At 42.1% G+C, this 24,012-nt stretch overlaps 2 protein-coding genes across 4 annotated transcripts; both read right to left on the bottom strand.

Moving 5' to 3' along the window:
* Window positions 1–309: 309 nt before the first annotated feature.
* Window positions 310–4,110, bottom strand: ptges (prostaglandin E synthase). The gene is made up of 4 exons (XM_062478594.1): window positions 3,789–4,110; window positions 3,597–3,679; window positions 947–2,010; window positions 310–691 (listed from the first exon to the last, which is right to left on the bottom strand). The coding sequence occupies exons 1-3, from the start codon at window positions 3,894–3,896 to the stop codon at window positions 1,761–1,763; spliced, it is 441 nt and encodes a 146-aa protein (XP_062334578.1). The 5' UTR covers window positions 3,897–4,110; the 3' UTR covers window positions 310–691; window positions 947–1,760.
* Window positions 4,111–11,188: 7,078 nt separating this feature from the next.
* Window positions 11,189–23,807, bottom strand: usp20 (ubiquitin specific peptidase 20). 3 transcript variants are annotated; one of them, XM_062478725.1, is made up of 26 exons: window positions 23,502–23,807; window positions 23,028–23,135; window positions 22,787–22,840; window positions 22,584–22,646; window positions 22,306–22,443; window positions 22,010–22,112; window positions 21,585–21,654; window positions 21,271–21,384; window positions 20,956–21,034; window positions 19,616–20,156; window positions 19,275–19,424; window positions 18,985–19,097; window positions 17,655–17,827; window positions 17,289–17,383; window positions 16,752–16,817; window positions 16,441–16,474; window positions 16,278–16,323; window positions 15,941–16,121; window positions 15,587–15,713; window positions 14,545–14,714; window positions 14,278–14,359; window positions 13,973–14,081; window positions 13,760–13,862; window positions 13,580–13,648; window positions 13,286–13,448; window positions 11,189–12,686 (listed from the first exon to the last, which is right to left on the bottom strand). In XM_062478725.1, the coding sequence occupies exons 2-25, from the start codon at window positions 23,106–23,108 to the stop codon at window positions 13,291–13,293; spliced, it is 2,919 nt and encodes a 972-aa protein (XP_062334709.1). In that variant the 5' UTR covers window positions 23,109–23,135; window positions 23,502–23,807; the 3' UTR covers window positions 11,189–12,686; window positions 13,286–13,290. The 3 variants fall into 3 exon arrangements, with proteins under 3 accessions (XP_062334709.1, XP_062334711.1, XP_062334710.1); XM_062478727.1 differs by lacking the exon at window positions 16,752–16,817 and having other exon boundaries at window positions 23,502–23,806; XM_062478726.1 differs by lacking the exon at window positions 16,752–16,817 and having other exon boundaries at window positions 20,935–21,034; window positions 23,502–23,805.
* Between the last annotated feature and the right edge of the window lie 205 nt (window positions 23,808–24,012).

Raw genomic sequence — 24,012 nt, 5'->3', positions numbered from 1 at the left:
AGATTTACACTTATTCTTCCAAGATTCTTTCTGTTGATCTCTTGTAGCACAGAGCATCATGTAAAAGGAAGAGGTAAGTTGGAGCTCAGCCCTGTACTCTGCATCACCAGACACAGAGTGAAACCAGAAAGATCATATCACGTACACAACCGCACTGCTTTTCCCTCCCCCTCTGTCAGGTCATAGGAATGTCTAAGTCTTTACCCCACTACAGACCAGAGACAACCAAATGAGTGCAATAGTCACTAGCAGTGGCTCCGAAGGTACACACTACCATGTTGGGCAAATAAGCAGGCCAAGGATTAAATCTGTACTTTTGGAAAATGCATTTATTTAAATAAATATACATATAATAAAATACTGCTTTAGTGGCAGAGCTACATCTCATTTGAGTAAAGCAACCATTATAGTTCTTAAAGGATTATCCAAGAGAGTGAAACAGAGCAGATTCAATTCAAGTAAACTGTTTTAACTTGTCTATGAAAACTTGGCTCCTCATTGATGTGTAAATCTCAGCTCACTGCCAAAAACATTGGTTTCTTCATTTAACAAGAGAAACATTCAATAACAAAGCACAGTCCAAAATAACTTAGCATAAATATGAATTTGAATTTATGTCTTCAGAATTCACAAATGTTACATATGTTACAGATATACTAATAGAAGCATTAGTGTTGCCTGCCCCTGACTTCTGTCTTAACCCTTGTGCTGCCTTCGGGTCACATGACCCAAAGGTTCATAACAAACCATCTTTGTGTTTACCCAATTTTACCCAATACAAAAACAAATTAAAATAATTTTCTTTTAACCTTCGCAATGTGGGGGGTCTGAGACAGCCCAACGGTTAAAAGAAAATGCTTCACTTTGTTCTTGTATGCGGTAAAGTTGTCGCAATACGACGGTGGGTCACAATGACTGTTGGGTCAGAATGACCCGAAGATAACACAAGGGTTAATGAAGGCGACTTACAAATAGTTTATTTTCCACAGTCTGGGGCAACCAAGTGTAAAGGAGCAGTGACAGCCTTCATATTCTAGTAAGAATGAAGTCCCATATTGCAAGATCAGTTGCCAACATGGTGGCCGTTGCTTTGTAAATACACAAACTCATGAAAGGGAAATATGGCTCTGAGCTGTCAGTTATCACCTCTCTGCTCTTTGGGTCATGTTGTAGGACAACCCTTGTGAGCTGAGACGTAGGACAACATCCCACATTGGAGTTCTCAAGTTTTAAACCATCCATAATAAAGGATAAAAGAGTAATTAAATAACCTTCATTTTGTGCCTTTAAAATACATTCAAAAACTACAATCTTCTTTTAAAATATAGCATTGCCTGCTGATAGTGAGTGTTTAAGACTTGGACATGGATTCGTAGGCAGTATAAGCCAGCAACAAACACAGTGTGGTCAAACAGTATTCAACAAAGCAAGAACACAATTTTGACAGTAACAAAAAGGAAGATAGAATAGACAGCTAAAAAAGCAGCAGTCTTCTATTTTCCCTTCTGTATGTACTGTGTTTAGGGTCTCCTTCATGGGAGATACTGGATGCCTGTATGCAGGCAAAATGACCTCTACGACGAGTCACACATTACGTTGGTCGTTAACTTGGACAGAACATCACACCAGTGTAGCTCCTAGGGTACACAATGACAAATTACATATTCTATGTATGGTAGTTCCTGTGCATCCGATCTTACAAATTAACTTTAACAACCTACTAGCCACCCTTTTAAGAGTGTGGCATTGAAGCACTACAGTCATGCGTATGAGGCCACCACCATGAGGACCTGCACTGCCATTGACACGCAAGGCACCTGGGCAACAACATAGGCCAGGGAACGTGTGGGCGCTGGCAGGGCGCACAGGTATGCCATACTGTGAACAAGACGACTTACAAAGAAAACTAGGAAGTGACAGCGCGCCACAGACAGAGATGGGCTAATTAGAGAGTAGACAGCACCCAGGAACAGGAAAGGGAGGATGTTCTCCATGTCGTTACGGTGAGCCCTGAAACAGAGAGAAGCAAACAGAGAGGTTGATAGATTTACAAAGAGGAAGTTGTGCTGGGCTGTAATATACAATCATCATGGCCTCAGTAAAACAGCTGTTTCTTATTAAAAATCTTACTGAGATTTTAATTGTTTTGACGCAGCCTTCCTGGGCTTGATCAAAAACAGAGGGTCAGAAAACAAAAATACATCATCCACTGATTCACACGCGGATGGAATTTTCTCGATTAGGCAATCAAGACAAATGCAATCAAGGCAAATCTGTGGTTTAGCAAAAGGCTGCTTTCCTCATCTTATATATTATTCTTTCAGCATTTTTAAAACCCCGGGGTGAAATATATTTTGTGACTCAAATAAAAATATTAATTTAGGGGTTTCCTGTATGTCTGTACAGTATGACATCTGCAGGCAGCTGCTGTCTCCTTATGCTAAGGCCATCAAGGAGTACTATCAGTAATTCATAATAAAGACCATGATTAATAAATAAGGTGCAAATCATTGACAATCATAAAGAATCAACAATAAAATAATCAATAATTGTGGATAATCTTCAGTTCCCAGAGAGGGCACAACAGTAATGTTTCACATATGAAACAATATTTCTCTAGCCTATATTCTTGCCTGTCATGAGGGAATCTCATGTATTCTGAGAGTTTGCAGGTCATTATTTAGTATGGTTCCATCATCACTAAATAGATAGATCTGGAAAAGTGTGTCTTACAGGACAAATTAACCCAAGTAAACTCTAGTCTTTCTAGCCCTTGCCAAAAAATGTCGTCCAGTTACTTTTACATCAACTGGACATGCAAAGTAACTGTTTCCTCTCCACTGGAGAGGAAACTTTGCATGTCCAGAGTCCAGAGTCCAGAGTCTCCAGTGTGAAAGCAAATCCTGAGAAAATATTTTGCTGAGACCAGCCCTGATAAGACTTAGGAGCCGAACAATAGAACCAAAATGCTTGGATTTGGGTCTAAATTTTAGTCCTATGTGCTGCTTTAGATCAAAGTCAGATAAATGAATAGCCTACATGTAGCCTACATGTAATATTTTAAAAACGGCATGACTACATGTTTATGAGATCATTTGATTGAGCAAAACTTCAACCAACTGGTAAGCTATAGGAGAAACATGCTGAAAAAAACATGTTCGTGATTGCCTGCATTCCCAACCCGGTTTCCTGCCGGGTCAATAAAACGACCTCTGAGGGGTGACAAAAAAGGGATGGAAAGTTTTCTTTGAAAAACATGTTTTACCCGACGTCGCGGATTTTTCCGACAAGTTAAAACAAACACAGACAGTTACCCACAGCCCCCGGGCTTGCACTTTAAGTAATATGAAAATTAGGATATTCATATCACGAATACAAAATAGTGTCGATTCCTTTGGGGTACGTGTTAGCCCATTACTAGTAAAATAATCCATACCCACGAATACAAATGAGGGTCAATTCCTTTGTCGGAGGTCTAAAAGCATTGTTGACGTCCAAGTCCTTAGCCGGACAGACCAGTTATCAAGTTCAGCATGAAGCAGGTGTATGGATAGTTCTAGATAGTAAAAGTGCAAAAGGACTAGTTTGGGTCTCACCTTCTGCACCGCTCTACGTCAGGGTCCTTTCTGAAATGATCTAAGCCTCCGTGCCTCAGTGAGTCCTCCGGGTTCGCGAATGCCTTTAACGGGGATAAAACGTGTATGTAGGCTACAAAGAGGCCGTGGGATTTGCCTTGATATGATATAGATAACATAACCGGTTGATAGGTATGTCATGACACCACTCACCTTTTTGCGCAGCCTCATTTGTCCAGTTATGATGGCAATGATGTACATCTTCAATACAAGGAGAACACTGTAAAAGACGAAGCATGAGAACACAGTGTTCAGCAACATGATTACTCCTATGTTTTCTCTTCCGAAGCAGAAAAATAGAATCCGAAATCCACGTCGGTTAAGTAAGTGTGCGCTGTCAGCTTGTTAATTGGTAAATGAGAGGAATTGGCTCTGGAGCTTTTTAACTTTGGCAGGGTTTGTTTGCCCTCCCTGAAGCATCTCTCTCTCTCTTCCTCAATCTCTCAGTTGCTCCCTCTCTCTCCCTGTCTCACGCAAGTTAGTCCGCTGCGGAGGTGGAATTTTAATAGTGCCCTGTCAGTGCTATCTCGAGCCAAAAAAAAGCCTCGGTTTATGTGGAGCGTGTATAATGTGTTTGTTCAGACGCGCAAAGCTGGAGATGCCAATGTTGGAAGGAATTGGACCACTCGATTTTACCAAGCACATCAATACCACAGTTTTATTATTTTACACTTTGAACTTATTATTAATTAACCCAACTATAACATTTTGCATAATACTGTTTCTGGAGGATCCTGCATGTTTCAATCGTTATTGTGTGTAGAGCAAGGCCGTAGCAATGGAGTCAACATTGGGGGGGGGGACGATAAAAAAAAAAAGATAATTTCGGAAAGCGTGTGTGGTTGTTGAACTTTGTTTTTGGCCTGCATGTAGGCCTACTGTTTACAAGTCTAGCACAGTTGTTAGACAGGCAGGTGGTAAAATGCGTGAATAAATCTAATCCCTGTGACATCTTTGCTGTGGTGTGATTTCTGCTTTGCAGCCCCTCGCATAAGCGACACCATATGAACCAGTTTTAACCATCCCAGCTCCTAGCAACTTCTGCTGCAGTGGTTTGATTTACCAAGCTTACCGTTTTTCATCATTACTGTCAATAATAAATAATCAATAATATCAGAACCAAACATGCGTTACTTTTACATCAACTGGACATGCTAAGTAAACGGTTTCCTCTCCAATGTGAAAGCAACCCAAGAAGAAAATATTTTTCTGAGACCAGCCCTGGTAAGGCTTAGGAGCCAAACAATAGAACCAAAATGCTTGGATTTAGGTCTAAGTTTTAGCCCTATGTGCTGCTTTAGATTAAAGTCTGATAAATGAATAGCCTACATGTACATGTAATATTTAAAAAATGGCATGTCTACATGTTTTTGAGATCATTTGATTGAACAAAACTTCAATCAACTGGTAAGCTGTAGGAGAAACATGCTGTAGCAAAAAAAAACATGTTCGTGATTGCCTGCATTCCCAACTCTGAAGGTTTCCTGCTGGGTCAATAAAACGACCCCTGAGGCGTGAAAAAAGGGATGGAAAGTTTTCTTAAAGTTCTGTCCATTAAATGAGACGTTTGGTCTTCTCCTTTCATATACAGATGGTGTCAGATATTCTTCATTTCAGCCAAAAGTATTCTTGGTCTCAGTGTCTGGTTGGAATAGAATACACAGTGAGGTGGGGAGATTTTCTCATCACCCTCATGTCAACGAACCAAACAGGCATTTCTCACATAAGTGATTTGCACTAGACATTAGACATTTGTCCTCAGACAGGAACAGAATACATTTATAAAATCTGTGTTGATGTAGTAAGTCTATTTATTTATTACAGTTCATGGTTTGATTTGATATTTGAATTGCAATTCTGAAATTTCTACATACATTCTTCCAGCTCAGATTGGGTTTAGTGGGTTATCTTGATATGACTTTACCCCTCTCTTTTGAGATGCTCAGAGACCGTTCCAACACAGCCCTCCTCTGAGAGACTGAAAAATAAACAAGCACAGACACCTCAGAAAAATAATCAACCATAACCAAATAACCAATCCATAAATCTAGTCAACTCTCTTGCACACACCCTCACAACACACACACACAAACATTTGTACATGGTTCCAGTTTCTTCTGTTTTCATCCATTTGTTTCTGTATGGGGTCAGATGGCGTTGTGTCCTTGGGCAAGGCACTTCACCCTACGTGCCTCGGGGGGAATGTCCCTGTACTTACTGTAAGTCGATCTGGATAAGAGTGTCTGCTAAATCACTAAATGTAAATGTATGTTTTTTTTTTATCTTTGTAGGCTCAGTGAGTTGTGCATAGTTCGGGTTCTGCACACCAGTCCCCAGCCCCTGCCTGCCATTCCATGGTGAGGGAGCTACTGGTGCTGGTGTCATCGCAGCAGTCTTCAGCATCCGAGAAGGAGGACATATAGTGGAGACCCATAGCCCGATGGTACCTTCCCTGGGCTGCTTCAGGCAGTGCAGTAAGCTCCATCGCCCTGCGGGTCAAATGTCGCTCTGACACACTCCACATGTCTATTAGCTGGGAACACATGGTACAGCCCATTGTGCATGAGCCCAGGTAGACACACACAGGAATTCAGCAACACGCATGATTGCTCACTGACAAAGCAACAAAGGCGTAATTACAAACTAAATGCTGTATTTGTCTGGTCCTAGACAGACACGTGTCACGGGTTACTCACTGTCACTCACATAGACACACAGAGATAACAGAAAAGTGAAGGAGACAGACACTGAAAACACACAACACCCTCATATTACCAAATCAAATTTCCCCAATTTGACGTAGGCTAGTGATGAAGTAGGTGAGTGTTTTTGTGTGTGTGTAAGCATTGATGTATTTGTGAGTGTCTTCTTCCGGGAATGTGTTTCTGCCTGCTTCTCCCCCGTCAAAACTCTTGCCTAGGGCCCTAGGGGGGTGGAGCACAGGAGAGTAGAGATGAGAGAAAATGTTTACTGTGTTTACCAGGTTTCTCATTTTCTTCTCCTGGTTAACCACACCCAGACAGCTGTCTTGCTTCCAGTCCTGCTCTAGGATACCACAGTGGGTACAGAGAATTCAGAGGTCACAGGGTCATAGAGTTGTTCCCATGACGCACTGTATCTGAGAGTAAACAATGTAAATATTTAGCTAATTCCACAAAAAGTTGCCAACAGATCTAGCCTGGCCTACAGAAAGAATACTGGAGTGTGTATACTTGAGCTTTTAGTGTGTTTTTGTCAGTTGTGGAACCATCTTCTTCCTTACAAGAGGTTATTCTTCTTCTCATCCAGAGCCCTGCTCTCTGACACAGTGAAGGGATTACATATCACCATGAATATGGCCATTTATAGTCACTGTCATTTTGAATTTGGCTGGATTGTGGTCAGGTTAGGTTCTGGCAGGTTTTTGAGGTCAGGTTGTGTTGCAGTCAGGTTGCGTTGTCTTCATTGATCTTCAGATCCCTTCAGGTAGACATACGATCGCTTTAATTGAATATCCCAGGGAGGGAAACAGAAGAGGGGCGCATCAAAACCTAATATTAATATACTAATATGATCAACTACTTCGAAACAGACAGAGACTGGCAGAGTTATTTTCACCAGCCAAATATTCCACTGAAATATTGATGTAGTTGTAGTAGTCATCCCATTTACTATGCCCTTTAGTACCCTATTGCCATCCCGCATTGCGTGCCACTGTAACTTCCTCTTACAAAGGCGGAGACGGCACTACAAATCTCCATGTAACCTGTCTAATAAGTGATTACAGTAATGAGTGATTATTCCGGCTCACAAGAGCAGATCTGAACACGTTTCTCTGCCAAACAGTGACCTTTCCGCTGAAATAATGACATCATTCCTTTCAGTCACAGTTACATGCAAAGCATGTCTCCTTTTCTACAAATAACTGAACAGCCAATGATGTCATCTGCAGGGGTAAGTGGGAGAAAGTGGGCTGCTGCTAAGTGTCTGGCTGCCAAGGTGCCACACCCCAGCTCATAGACAACACCAAATATGGGCAGATCTGGCAGCTATGAAGATGCTTTTTCTACTTCTCTTTTCCTTTTTTCCAGCATAGCCCATTATTTAGCCTGAGCCTACATCCTTGATCAGGCATATGAAAACTTTGATAAACTTGTATCTCCTTCTTTCTTGTTTCTCATCTACAACATTAAAACCGTTACCATTGTTCATCTCCTGCCAAAACATTTTTGACACAAGCAATGATATCAGAACCAAACATGCATGCATCTAGTATGTGATAGTTGTGAAGCAGTCCTGACAGAGAATCTAACAGCTTCATTAACAAGTTCAGTGTCATACTATGTCACTAGGACAGTGAAACACACACTAATGTTTTGAAACAGTAAACCGATAGTCACAAACATTCTTCTGACATACACACCAGAACAAGCTAATGGATGATTAACTAACATAAAAAAACATAAGGATTGCTCTGATGATATCATTATTTCCCAGCATGCAGCAGGGGTCAGTACTCTAAGAGCTTAATCAATGAGGAGTTACTGATCCCTTAGAATTACTTATTGGTCTGGTGAATACTCACACTGGCAGAAACATCCTATCAAAAAGTCTAATATCCCATCAATCATAAATCCAGACAAACAGGGATAGGGCTATTATGTGACTAGTATCATTAAAATACATTTTTCTAATGATTGGAGTTGGGAGGGTGGCGCTAATTTGCTGTACAGTACATACATGTACAAAGTCAAAGAGCTATCATTCTTTAGCTGTAAAGATATTTCACAAGACTAAATATTTTATCCGGACGTGTGTTGAAATGAAAAAAACATTACTTACTTTGTAAAGTGCTTTCTTCACCTGTGCTTACTAAAGCACTCTTGGATCCCCTCCAAGAGTGTTTTAGTAAGCCTGAAAGATGCAAATAAGTGAACACCAAAAACTAATGCAAATGAAAGAAAAAAACAGGCATTTATTAGTTGTGTCCTTAGTTATGAGTACATCAGTTTTACAGATAGACATCAGAGAACACTGCATGCCTCAGACCCAGTAGTCTATAACTGTTAGCATCAAAGTTACTCTGACCAGCAAGAATCATGAAGAGATTCATACACTGAAATACAATTTAACACAAAGTCCGATTTTGCTTTTTTAAATAACAACAAAAATGTGTTTCATGAATCCTTCCCAACTTCTATATGCTCTAATGTTCACTTGGACTCTACTCTCACACACATACACATGGGTGTGTGCCACTGTGTAGAAAACCAAACATAACGTACACACGCACTAGTTTTGGATGTGACAATAATGAAGACATATCACTGACAGTTGTAAAATGTTACTGTATCACTGCAGTAGGTACCACAACTGATAAAACCATTAAAACAGATAGCTTTCCTCCTTCTCAAGCTTTGAAAATGTATTATGCAGCATTTGTTATTGCACTTCTCCAAAAGAAAAGAAAACATACAAATGTTACATTTTCAACAATACATACAGTTAGGTCCATAAATATTTGGACATTGACACAATTTTCATCATTTTGGCTCTGTATACCACCACAATGGATTTGAAATTAAACAATCAAGATGTGCTTTAAGTGCAGACTTTCAGCTTTAATTTCAGGGTATTTACATCCAAATCAGGTGAACGGTGTAGGAATTACAATACATTTTATATGTGGCCCCCCCCTTTTTAAGGGACCAAAAGTAATTGGACAATTGGCTGCTCAGCTGTTCCATGGCCAGGTGTATGTTATTCCCTCATGGGAGTTCGTTATTTCATTGACAAGGAGCAGATAAAAGGTCTAGAGTTCATTTCAAGTATGGTATTTGTGTTTGGAATCTGTAGCTGTCAACTCTCAATATGAAGTCCAAAGAGCTGTCACCATCAGTGAAGCAAGCCATCGTTAGGCTGAAAAATCAAAACAAACCTATCAGAGAGATAGCAAAAACATTAGGTGTGGCCAAATCAACTGTTTGGTACATTCTTAAAAAGAAAGAACGCACTGGTGAGCTCAGCAACACCAAAAGACCCGGAAGACCACGGAAAACAACTGTGGTGGATGACAGAAGAATTCTTTCCCTGGTGAAGAAAAACCCCTTCACAACAGTTGGCCAGATCAAGAACACTCTCCAGGAGGTAGGCGTATCTGTGTCAAAGTAAAAAATTAAGAGAAGACTTCACCAGAGTAAATACAGAGGGTTCACCACAAGATGTAAACCATTGGTGAGTCTCAAAAACAGGAAGGCCAGATTAGAGTTTGCCAAAAAAACATCTAAAAGACCCTGTACAGTTCTGGAACAACATCCTATGGACAGATGACACCAAGATCAACTTGTACCTGAATGATGGGAAGAGAAGAGTATGGAGAAGGGAAAAAACTGCTCATGATCCAAAGCATGCCACCTCATCAGTGAAGCATTAGTGTTATGGCATGGGCATGTATGGCTGCCAATGGAACTGGTTCCCTTGTATTTATCGATGATGTGACTGCTGACAAAAGCAGTAGGATGAATTCTGAAGTGTTTCGGGCAATATTATCTGCTCAGATTCAGCCAAATGCTTCAGAACTCATAGGACGGCGCTTCACAGTGCAGATGGACAATGACCCGAAGCATACTGCGAAAGCAACCAAAGAGTTTTTTAAGGCAAAGAAGTGGAATGTTCTGCAATGGCCAAGTCAATCACCTGACCTAAATCCAATTGAGCATGCATTTCACTTGCTAAAGACAAAACTGAAGGGAAAATTCCCCAAGAACAAGCAGGAACTGAAGACAGTTGCAGTAGAGGCCTGGCAGAGCATCACCAGGGACGAAACCCAGCGTCTGGTGATGTCTATGGGTTCCAGACTTCAGGCTGTCATTGACTGCAAAGGATTTGCAACCAAGTATTAAAAATGACAATTAGATTTATGATTATGTTAGTTTGTCCAATTATTTTTGGTCCCTTAAAAAGGGGGGGGGGGCACATATAAAATGTGTTGTAATTCCTACACCGTTCACCTGATTTGGATGTAAATACCCTGAAATTAAAGCTGAAAGTCTGCACTTAAAGCACATTTTGATTGTTTCATTTCAAATCCATTGTGGTGGTATACAGAGCCAAAATGATGAAAATTGTGTCAATGTCCAAATACTTATGGACCTAACTGTATATTCATATTCAGAAAAAAAGAAAATAAAGTAATCATGAATAATTTCTTTAAAAAGGGACACATTTTTGTGTACTCTTCTGAAACTGAGTAATTACTCAATTGAACAATATCTTGATCAATTCCACAAGCACTGTGGTATGTGGTATAATTTGTTTTATTTAACCCTTGTGTTATCTTCGGGTCATTCTGACCCATCAGCCGTGTGACCCACCGTCGTATTGCGACAGATTTACCTCATACAAAAACAAAGTGAAGCATTTTCTTTTAACCGTTGGGCTGTCGCAGACCCCCCACATTGCAAAGGTTAAAATAAAATTATTTTTATTTGTTTTTGTATTGGGTAAAACTGGGTAAACACAACGATGGTTCGTTATGAACCTTTGGGTCATGTGACCCGAAGGCAGCACAAGGGTTAATAGTGTAATCCACTGTATTTTTTACACAACAAAGGGATGGGTCACTTCAATAGTCTCCAAACTTGACAGCAATGAATTGCAGACAAGGGATCCTAAAATAGGAAGATTATCTTTAAATGTACACTTGGATATCATCTGGGTATTTTGGGTAAATTGGTCAGCTAATGTAGCCCGAAATGTTTTCTGAGGTCAACTCTGTTGTAAAGACTGGTTGAAACACATTCTGTCAACTCACCCTTTCATGGTAATCTAGAATACTGAGACTCCTGTGTTTCACAAGGCTGAAGGGAAGAATCAAAATGTAATCACTCTGCCTGGCAGTTCCATGTTCATGTTCCTACTAGTCCTCGTCCTCAAAGTCGTTTTGATTGTTTATTGATTCTAATAACATCAAACCTATTTCAACGAGTGCCATCCAATCCAATTGTGCATATGCATATATCCATAATTGGATGGGATTGAAGGGTACGTTAACAGAAATTGTGAGGGTGGAGTTGTCTTCTATTCTCTCGCAGAAGAGAAACCCCACTGGACGGTGCAGGCTAGTGAGTCATCTGTGATAAAGGTGCATTGTGGGTTATGTAGTCTTCTGTGATGGCAAGGCTACATCTACCAATGTCTCCTGTGTCTCTAAACATTAAATAAATAACTTATAGAACACTTTTATATACATGTAAACTTACATTAGGACACCTCGGATCACATTAAAACGATCCATTTATTCGTTTTTCAATAAATTAACTCTTTAAAACAGATTGACTATCTACATACAACTGTGGTAATCCAGGTCCTGAGTGACTCAAACCCTGCAAACTCTGCACAAATCATAATAAGTAAAGACTGGTCATAACCAGTTCATAAATATGTACAACAATCAATTCACTATGGTTGTCTCAGGAACAAAAAGGAAAAAGTGCTAAAATGGTGCAGAGTGCTGCTGACGTTAGAGTTATTCAGCTGTGAGTTATTTATGTGGCACAGTCATCAAGCAGCAGTTAACACATGTCCCTCTCATCCCTCAGCCTGGTGCAGGAGACTGATATCGCCACTCCCAGATTTGGTGATATTCACCGTAAAATAGAGTCACAACCTGGTAGCATTCAGATTGTGACAGAAAACCTGGAGTATTCCAAACCAGGTAGATATTTGGAACCTGGTAGTGGAGGCTACAGGGGTTGTGACATCAGTCAATCTGGTCCGGTGCCAGCAAGACCAGGTAAGCTTAACAATTCACACACACTAGCTAGCAAATACAGTGGCCATTTTAACACACCACAGCTACCCACAATGCCCCACAGAGGAGGAATGACATGTTCTTTGTTTCCATTTAAACATCTTAAGATTGGTTCAATAAATAGCACACTCCACTACAGTTATGATAGGAAGTATTCGAGTACCACTATGTCTTTCACAGGGGACGATAAAGAGACGCTACATTTTAAACATGGCGCTCCCAACAAGGCTTCTTCTTTCATGCACATTCATCCAAGGTTCCTGTGAAAGAAGGAGTGAGGATGGAGTCAGACAACATGGAGGAGAGGGAGAAAGTTGGAAAAAAAAAAGTTGAGAAAATCTAGTCAAGGATAAGTAATCAAGAACAAATGGACAGCCCCACCGCTGACCGAAACCAGAGGTTCATTGCAGACTGTGATTTTCAGATTTACAAGCTATTTATGAGTAAATATGGTGATTTCCACACATACACACACATACACCCTCTGGTGCACTAAAGGAATGTAGTGAGAAGAGAGATCATGTTCAGCTTGATAAAGACCAGTACCAGTCAAGTACAGGAGCCTGGTAGGGTTCTGGGAAGGTATTTGTGAGAGCCAGAAATGTTTATCCATTCCACACCCCCTACAAAAAGAACTGGCTTCTCTATGTGTGCTAATGTCTATAATGTGTGACTGTGAGCGTGCTTGTGTGTGTGAGCATGTAAATGTGTGTGTGTGACTGCGTATGTTTGCGTCCAAGTGTTTGTTTGAGTATGTTTGGAAGCAAGGATGTTGAAGTGCTCCAACGTGTGTATGTGAGTCAGATGTGTAATCCGAGTGTTTGTAAACACGTGTATGTGTGTGCGCACACTGAGTTACCTCTCTCATAGCGCCCTGGTCTCAGCCTCAATCTTCCTTTCCCCATACAAGCTCTCTGTGTTGGCCGGGGCCACGGTCTGTCTCACTGCTATCTCTGGCCCTCCACCATAGATCCCCAGGAGGTACAGCCAGGTCTCCTCTGAGATCTGGCCATAATCGGCCCCTATAAGAGAGAGAGATGGGGGGGGGGACAGGACGGACCCACAGTAAGAGGCACCATGAGACAGACATAGCCTGAGACAGAGCAAATGTGCACCAGCATATAAGAATATGTGCCATAACTTTGTTACTTGCCTTGTTTGAGTTGAATGTGTCCTCCTTTCATCACACCGATCTTACTGTTGTCAATCGGCCCTGGAGGCTCTGAAAACAACACAAATACAATCAAGTCACATCTAAACACAGTGTACGAGTGGATAGACGGCTGTAGGGTGTGGAGAGGTATTGACTGTTTTGGGTGCTGTCTGCCCGTACCATTGTCTTTGCCCTTGACAAAGCTCTCCCACTCCCGGAACCACTGCATGCTGATGCAGAGGATGACGGTAGGTGCTTCCTCTGCCTGGAACTCCTTGTTTAGCTGTATGCACGCGCACACACCAATGACACAGTAGCTCATACTGTACACATACACACACAAACAAAAAGGTGAGGCACACACACAAATAAACACACAATCCTCGGGCTTACCTTGATAAAGGTGTCAATCTCCACCTTCCTGCGCTTGGCCAGGGCTTCAATCTCAACCTGGCAGATGGCACACACGTACAGGTGGTTCACTGCTGGGCCTCCTCCAAAACTGGGGATACAGAGAAACCAACACATTCCTTTTTTTCATTTTGGAAACGCTTGAGTAAAAAATACAAATAGAAAGTACAGCAGAAAATCAAGCATCAGAAGTGCATAAGTTCTAACCGTATTTTCGGCTCAGGAATGAAGGGACAGTGAGAGACAGACAGAATGTTACAGACAGAACCAACCAACTGACAGCTGACCTGTTGTAGAGGTACTCCCAGACGTTCTGGGGTAGGATCACCACCAGGTCATCTATGTAGTGGTACTTAGTAGGAGGAATCCCTGGACACAACACACACAAGGTTCTCATGATGTGACCTTATATAAATCAAGGTTGTCAGTCACTCCGACCTTGACTTTACTGAAAACGTACTTCCAAAGTTAGCACGACATGGTTTGCTGTTGATAGGCTTTACACGTGTTTGCATGTGTGTGAGACCCCGTTGAAGGCTAGATTGGTTCCTCACCTCCGTGCTGACAGAGGAAGGTGTGGTTGCCAATAGGGCCAGGTTCTGTGAAAGTGTTGAACTTGTTGAGCCATTCTCTGGAGATGTAAAACTGTAACAGGCTGGGTTCCTTCATGTTGGCCAGAGCCACTACTTTCTGACGCTCTCGCACAGAGTCCTCATTGCTCTTCCTGTACCAACACATGGGCAAATGTATGGGTACACATGTATGGGTACACACACACACACACACAGTCATGTAATCTGAAAAAAATTATATACCGTAATTTTCGGACTATAAGGCGCACCTGAATATAAGCCGCAGCAGCTAAATTGAATGATGTGTACATATATAAGCCGCACTGGACTATAAGCCGCAGGTGTTTTAATGTTTAATTACCATATGTAAGGGTTCGTGCACAGAGGGGATTGTCGGGAAAGAGATGGCTGCTTGAGGAAGCTCCCATTTATTAACATTTCAACAAACAAGTTGCATATTTGCATAACGTATTCAAGTGTTACCATTTAGTGCAATAGTAGCTACAGAACATATACTGTGCTGTGTAAACTGTACTGTATCACATAGCGTTTCAGACACAAACTTTTCAACTTTCAAACTTAAACGGTGCGCTCCCAGCGCACATACCGGCAGTGATCTACAGCAGTGGTTTTCAACCAGTGGTCCTTGAGGGAGTGCTAGGGGTTCCCCAGCAAAATTAGTTAATAGCGTCTCAATCATTTAACCACTTAACTTTGGCTATTTTTGAAAAACCTTGAAAAAGTGTGCACATCTTTGAATATTTATATTATTTAAAAGAGAAAATTTACTGATATCTTAGTGGCCGTTAGGTGTAAAAACCCATAGATTAGCCGCACCGTTATATAAGCCGCAGGGTCGAAAAATTTGAAAAAAGGCGCGGCTTATAGTCCGAAAATTACGGTATTTATATTAATAAATTAAAAACGTGATTTCATCATTCCATAGACCAGCTTTAACTTGTGTTATCTTCCATTTCAGCTGTTCTGTAAAAGTTGTGTCTGCATGTTAGGTCTGATGTTTGACCTGTAGAATAAGACATATGCTTCAGCGTTCTGCACCACCATCTCATGGACCTCGGTCACGTACTGGTCATCAAACTCATACCACTGGCCGTTAATCACATTCTGACAGTAGGCTATGTAGTGGCCACCTGGAAAGACAGAGGGTTGAAAGAGAGAGGGAGAAAGATTAGAGGAAAGGTAGAGAGAAAGCCTCAACAATGGGGAGATAAATCACACAGGAGAAGAAATGCGTGGAAGAGATGAAAGAGATAGGAGAGATTGAGTATTTAACAAATGGCTGCTTTTAACGGTAAGCACAGTCCTACAGATGAATTAAGCTCATGCAGTTCTTGTTATGTAGAGAATGAAAACTGACTTCCTGCAGTTCCATGGTGACAGATAACGGACAGCAGGTCATAGGTGGTGATCTGGGAGGGGCTCTCCTTGGCCAGGAAAGGTCGGAGGTCAAGGCCCTCCAAGGGGAAAGAGACGTGGCTGTTGATTTTGAAGGAGTACATGACCTCGTGGCGAAAGCGCTTCAGGTGAATGCACAGAATCTGTGTCAGGACATACGCACGCACTGATGAAACAGGATATGACTCATCTTCAAATGCTTAATTATCACTCACCACACTTTCACCAACAGGGTTTAAAACAGGATGTCAGTGTGGTGAAGTCCACACATGACCAAGGCTGGCAGAAGAAATGTTTACCTCTGGTAGACGAAGCACTTTGCAATATTTAACACCATTTCTCAACCTGCCGGAAATAAGCGGAAAGGCGTGTGCTGATCTTCCTTTGATGATAAAGTCATCGCAATACTAGAATTCTGAGTAAATATTTCACAACTTGAGAAAAACTTTTTTTAAAGCTCACTTTTTACATCTTTCACAGCTGTACATGTTGTCCCCTGTAAAACAATGACATAGGGATATGAGTTTTGTAGAACAGGCACACTGAACTCCAGAGTTATACAGCCACTTTAGTTAAAGCTGGTGTAGGCAATGTTGTTGAGAAGCACCTTTTGTCATATTTGCCAAAATAAACTTCACATCTTGATAGCAACCAATACATCTAAAGGTTTCATGGTAATATGAAATCTATCTGACATCTGTGGGCTTTGCAGGACTGTAATAAACATGACAAATCATTTAGACCATTCTGAGACTAATGATTGGACGGGCTACCTGTCTGTCTACCTGCGTGCACTCTGCCCCTGCACTCATTGCGCGTTACTGTGGTTTTCAACCAGGCTAGGCAAGAATGGTGGAGAAAGAGCAGGCAATAAATTCAGTTCCAGATTTCACAGTTAAAAGATGAAAGTAGTGGGTACTAACGTTAGCCATGTTTATGTTCATTATGATAGTGTTTTGTGTGTTCTTACATGTGAATGCGACATGGGGTAATTTGTGAAAAAAAACTCTTGTGGACTAACTTGACTGGTCTCCCGGCTTCATGTGTTTTGCGGGAATGGCTTTGAAGGGAGGGGGTTGGATTTTATGGTTTGAATCATTTGGAATAGAAGCTAAAATAGCTAGCTTTGCAAAACTTGCATACACCACCTTTAACATTGAGAAGATTGGGGTAGAAACTTTGAACTAAATGAGTGAGTGTTCACTGAAATTTTCAAAAGCATGTAACTGATGTGTTTAGAGCAGAGTCTGCTGTGGATGAAGCACGAGTAGAGGTATATTTCTTCATCTGTTTCTTTTTCTTCTTCCTACCTTTGAGTTCATCAGCAGCAAAGAAGGCAGCGAGACAGTCTTCCAGAGTTACCATGGGACCCCAGAACCAGCTGGGGATGCAGGAAACAACAAATCTGCAGGAGGGGGGAGAGGAAAGAGGAGAGGACCAAGTCAAGGACCACACAAATCAAGTCAGGGTGTACCGATTTTTTTTTAACATTGGATCTTTCCTTTTTAACTCACGCTGCATTCTTTTAGCAAGTCTCTTATAAAAGCATACACTCAAGTCCCCCAAAAGTCATCAACTACTCTTACCTCAGCCCCTCAAACACTGCCCACTATATACTAACCTCCTCCAAGTCCTTCCTGACCCTGCTCTGTAACCTCTGACCCCTGACCCCTGACCTCCGTATGGAGTCCATGATGTAGGAGATCCAGCCCTGGGAGCCATAAGTGTCTGGACAGACGCCGGTCTTGGCGGGTAGGTTCTGGTGGATGGAGGAGTGGAGCTTTGCCAGATCCTCCTTTCCTGGGATAGGAAGGGAGAGGTCCTGGAAGGTCTCCACTGTTGTAGATACCTACCGGAGGGATAATCAAATTGTTGAGTTATTATGAGAACAAGTAGTACTTTATCATCATTCTTATATCATATTATTTAGCATCATCTTCTCGGTCTTATTGATTGTATTGGGAGTCAGGTGGCTGAGCGGTGAGGGAGTCGGGCTAGTAATCTGAAGGTTGCCAGTTCGATTCCCGGCCGTGCCAAATGACGTTGTGTCCTTGGGCAAGGCACTTCACCCTACTTACTTTGGGGGGAATGTCCCTGTACTTACTGTAAGTCGCTCTGGATAAGAGCGTCTGCTAAATGACTAAATGTAAATGTATTGATTCACATTGATTATAGAGGGACGGTTGTAGAGGACAGGCCACTCAGCTGCAAGAGACCATCAATGGGCCAGTCAGGGGCCAGTGCCTAGGTTTCTAAGTATTTTGGCCCTGTGGCTGAAGGAGGCCTTCTGATTGAGCTGGTTGAGCCTGACTGATATATGATAACCGTCTTGTCTGTGATTAAGACCATGCACTGTAGGCTAATACCTGTTGGTTGTATTTCTTCTGTTATCATTTAGTTCCGTATAAAAAGTGTGCCCTCTGACCTTCATGCCTCAGAGAAACTTTGCAGCAGACCATATGCATGTCTGATCTTTTTATTATTCTTAAGTCATAATTATGCTCTGCTGTTACTCTCTCCACTCAGATGACTAATAAATGCATATAAACTCTAGATAGAAGCCAGCCATAAATTCTATTTTGGTACAAATCCATACGGGTCTGTAGGACATCCCATCAGAGAGTTTGTTCAGAACTTCTGCATGCAGCCCAACAGAATTACTTTCATGTGGCACGAAAATGATTCTTATATTGAATATTATCTGCCGCATCCAACCAGCGCATTTGCAAACGATTGGCTCTGTGGCAAATACAACGTTCCATCCCTATATGTGACTACTCTCCAACCATCAACCTTTTTTTCTTTTCTTTTTTTCCTTGGGTCAAAGAAATGCAATGTGTTTCTAGACATAATTCAGGCATTTTGTAGCATTTGATAAGCATTGCATTCTCAAGCTATTACATATCTCAATACTGTTTGTGTACAAGAGGGGCACTAGTTCAGGTGTGAATGGGTATCGCGAGGTTCCCATGCGAGTAGTGCCCCCTGATGTACAGCACAGCTCACCCTGTCACAGGTGAGACACTGGACCAGACTGAGGATGGAGCCGTCAAAGATGTCAGAGATGACGCTGCGGTAACGAGACTGCTTCTTCTTCTTAGCCCCCAGCAGGAGCTGAGCTGGAGAAGGGAGAGAGAGGTGAAGAAGGAGAGACAAAAAAGTAAATAACTAGTTTGCTAAAGTCTTTTTTAGCACTTAAATGTGTAGGTGGACGCAGAAAAGCATGGAGAGTTAATATGTGGAGGAAAGAGAAAGATAGAAACAGAACAATTGTATAAAAGAGACACAGACAGTACCTTTCTTGAAGGAGTAGGCTGGGGGGGCAGAGCGGAGGGGGCTGGACCGTGGGGGGCTGGAAGAAAGTTTGGGGTGGAGCTCCTGAACGGCGCGAACAGGGCTGCAGGGGCGAGACTGGGCGTGGGACATTGATGCTTCATTGTCTGGCTCTGCAGAGGGGGCAATGTTGTCAACAAAAAAGGGGGTGGGGTTATATGTATATGAGATGTAAGTACCTGTCACACTGGATAAATGATGTAATCCACTACATAAAACCACAAGTTCAAGAAACAATGCATTGCAACTCACAAACTTAAGACACACTCTAGAAAACCACCACACTCCCATTAGAAGCTCATACCTGGAATACTGTTACTCTGTCCTTCTCCTTGTATCTCAGCCTGCGTTGGTTCCAGACTTGGGGCCGGGGTCCGGGGGCTGGGGGGGGTCACCCCCGCTTCCTCCTCTTCCTCCTCCTTGTCCCCCCTTTCAGAAGTCCTGTCCTCTGCCGCTGTGTCAACGTCTGCGTCCTCGTCCATCTCCTGGGACCCCCCATGGAGTGGTGAGCCGGACACCCTCCTCTCCTTTAGCCTCTCCTTCTCCGAGATTACCCCGGCTGGCCCCCCGCCACCCCCCACCCCAGGCCTTGGTCCAACACCCTCGTCCTGGATGAGCATCTCTGCGTCCCCCAAACCCCCGCCCTCTCCCCGGTCGCTGCTGGAGCCTGAGTCGCAGGACAGGAACTCGTCCTCTGAGGGGGAGCGGTCACCATCCCGGTGCTCGTCCACGTCACCCCCCTCACCCAAGCCCATCCCCCCTCCCACCCCCCCACCCTCAGTTAGAGGCTCCTTAAGCTCCTCGTGCAGCTGGTCCATCAGACAGCGAAGGAATTCTTGGGTGTCCTGCAGAGAAACAAAGTGGTGGTCTGGTTAAACTACACACATTAACATGCACACGTACAGAATGAAAGGCACAGCAACAAATAGGAGGGAGGTGGAGGGATGGATGTAAGGATTTAGGAGAAGCACAGCTGGTTAGCTAGCGCTTGTGCGTATATGCATGGGTGGAAGTGTGTTTTACAGATAGAAAGAAACTAGCTATACATCACAGTTACAGAGGAACAGAGGGAGAGTGTGGGTTTATTTTTTTGTTTTGTTTTTTTACAGAGGAGGAAGCCATTACGAGGCCTGTTCCATAGAAACTACAGATGGGAGGAACAGTGCTTTGAGATTTATTTATAATACTGTGGTCCTATGGACACATCTTTGGATACTTGCAGTCAGTATCTAAAGTCTGTAAGAGTATGGGTGTGTGTGTAGGATACAATGTCAATCAATAGACAATAAATAAAATCCAACACTGACACTATCTTGGCTCTATAGTGGTACAATTAAACAGCATCTTGCATAAATGTCCATAGCAATTGCCAAAACTATTCTAGGCAAATTCACCCAAACAAGGCAACAACACAGGCATTGGATTTTGGGTGATCTAGATCACCTCACAATCTTGCTCACACCCTACTTTGAAATAGCAATAACTGCAGTGGTAAGTAGCCGTTCAGCAACACAGGGGAAGGTCATTTCGGGGAGGTTATGTGGGCTCTTGAAAGGGTTTAGGGATGGCGGTTAGGTCAGGGGTTCGAGAGGGGTGTGTAGTCGGCCGTGGCTGGATCCCTACCTGCTGGGATGTTCCCCCTACCTGCTGGGCGTAGCCTCGGAACATGGGGTTGACCAGTTTGATACCATGGGAGAGAGTCGTGGGCACAACATAACTGGGCCTATAAGGGGGGAGGAAGAGGAGGAGGGTGAGGATGGCCACTCACTGAATTTGTCAGCAATTAATACAAATCATTTTCATTCAACCAATGTTCTTTAATGGGAGTGTTTTGAGTTTTATCTGAGTATATATCTTTGCTGCTACAGTTCATTATCTCATTGAATCAGTCCTGCAACAATGGGGATAGAAATTAGACATGGGGTCTTGTGTAAGTGACTGTACACGTGGTTTGTTTACCGTTTCTTGTGCCAGAGTTCAGATATGAGCTTCTGATAGCTCTTACACAGAGCCGGCTTCTTATCTGTCCTCACCAGCCCACTGCAGTCCAGGAAGAACTGAGTAAGAGGAGGACTGGAAAAAAGGAGAGGATAGAGTGAATATAAAGAGGAACGTATAGTTAAAAAACAAACAAATCAGAAACAACACTTCAAACAACAACAAGGCCACATGCCAAACATCAATCATATCAGGATGTTAACAAGTTGTATAAAGAAAAATACTAGAAAAGAGAGAGAAAATGTAAACCTTCCAAAGACAGAAAGTGACCTCACCAGTTGGACAGGGCTTGAAGGGCTGCGTTCATGTAACAAGAGTTCCCGATATTCTTCATTCCCGTCAAGCCTTAGGAAAGGAACAAGCGACCAGAGCAACAAGACCATTACTTCATTACAGCAGTTGTTTTCCAATGTTGTTTTACTGAACCATACATTTCCAGTCCTTGATTATCTGCTGTACTTCCAATATTCAACATGTTTGTTGATTGGGCTGAAAGCATCTGCTAAATTAATTAATACAAACATAATAGAAGATATTTGAATAGTCAGAACTAATCTAATTACTTTCTCACTCATAAAAATAGCTTTCCATTGACTAAAGCATGAGATGTTGAGTTTGCACATCTCTCAAGCTAACTTGCTGGCTAGTTAGTCTACCACAGCAAGTTTGGTAATAGTGACAAAAGGAGGTCTATACTCACCTCTGGGTTTGAGCTCATCCTCCTCTGACTCGGACCCCTCCTCCTCTGCCACCGCGATAGGCACTGCCTTCAAATTGTGTCCTACATTGTGATGCACTGTATCCTATAACATCAGAATGTTTTATAACTGAATGTAACTTCATAAAGTCACACCAACAATAAAAACCAACAGCTGCTCTGACTCTTCCAGTCCAAAGAAAATCATATTGATGCGATTTTGTCATTTCTGATTGGAAAAACACCTGTAGACAGTTTGTAGGTGAGCAGGTTGGGCCGATCTTGGTTCGAGCCCGTACCTGCTCAGAGGTTTTGCGGTGGTGGTGGGTGAAGGACGCCTGTGCCACAGGTCTCTGGTCCAAAAAGACTTCCCGCTCACACATGTAACACCATATCCTGAATGTGGTCAGGTTCACAGTGAGGTTATGCTTCTTTGCCTGGGGAAACAAACATAGACACAGGCACAAACACCCACCATTAATTTATCATAGACTTCTGTCTACAAAAGTGAGTAATGAAGGTAAAGGACCATAGTTATAGAAGTACAGACAGAAGAGCAGCGAAGTATTGTGCTTACGTGTGCATGTAATGTGCTGTGATCTGAAAACGACTCTCCACACCCAACATATGGGCAGTCACTCTAACAATGGGAACACATGGCATTACTGGTTGAATAATACAGTAGCCAAATTGAATCCATGAGTAAAGTTTAATGATACCTGATATTAGTCATACAAAAAATGGTACAGACAGAGGAAACATCAGGTTGTTTTTTTTTACCTGCAGACAGGCCCAGAGGTTGGGACCTCCAGCTCCACATGACTGGCATGTTCCCTTTAGAAGACAGAAAAGTAGGTTACACTAGCTATAGTCTTGGAACCCTTTATTTTCTCATTAGTGTAATTATATATCCAACATGTTGACATCCAATGGGAATGATAGGGATTGTCTGATTTTTTACTTAAAATGTATAAAGCCACTTCTTGTATGTCAGGGAGGATAATGGTTCAACAGATCCCACCTTGGATTTTTGCAGAAGTTCCTCCTTAGTGACCTCTCCTATGGAATCCAGATGAGGACAGTTGTCCCTCTGATCTTCCATATCTGTTAAATGTTTTCAGATGCAGATCTATCACAACACAGGTGTGTAAAGGACCATGGAGGTTAGAAAAGCATTAGAAGATGGCAACGTAACCATTTGAAAGACTCCAGCAGAAACAGAGCCAGGCGTGCGAAATTTTTAATTGGCTAGACTATGTCTGACACATTAGAGAGCTAGCTACAGTAACTAGCTTACAGTATACCATCGTATCTTACAAAATGTGTTTCATCAGCTAGCTAGCTCATTGTGTGGGCGTAAAACAGAAAAAACACCAACAACAATTTACACGTATTTGCAGCTTGTACAAAAATAATGTGACATTATATCACTGCCTCTGACTACAATTTGAAAACACCGATATAGCAAGCATGTTGTAGAAGAAACCTCGCTAACCTGTCCACCACAAATGACAGCTCTGCAGCAAATTACAGTAAACAGGCCCTGTTTTCCAACTGCGATCTCACAAATCGTTGATGACAGTCTCAACAAATCATTCTAAAGTAAATGAATTATATTTACCAACATCAATCAATATAAAATAAACACTGGGAGAATTTCATTTTAGAGTCAAAGTGCTAGAAATTGAGTTGCTTTGGTAGTTAGCTAAAGGTAGTGGCTGTTGTGATAGCCAGCTAGCTCTAGCTAGCTAATACATTCCCGGCCGCAGCATTGACTATATCAAATGTCTTTTCAAGAATAAAAGTCAGCGTCTGAAGAGGTCTATTCCTTTTGTATAAAAGGTTTTACCGCAAGCTATATTTGATGCGGGTATAAGGTAGTATATGTGCTTGTATCTACCTGTTACGACACTGTACTGATTTTATAAATAAAAGTGATTTACCAATATGGATCCTTCCATTTAATCCCACAATAATTCAATATGTGTAATGTGCTAAACTGTGTA

This window comes from Osmerus eperlanus, chromosome 14 (assembly GCF_963692335.1).
Source record: "Osmerus eperlanus chromosome 14, fOsmEpe2.1, whole genome shotgun sequence".
Taxonomy (NCBI): Eukaryota; Metazoa; Chordata; class Actinopteri; order Osmeriformes; family Osmeridae; genus Osmerus; species Osmerus eperlanus.
Note: the sequence above shows the minus strand (reverse complement) of the source record. Positions and strands in the feature narration are given on the sequence as shown.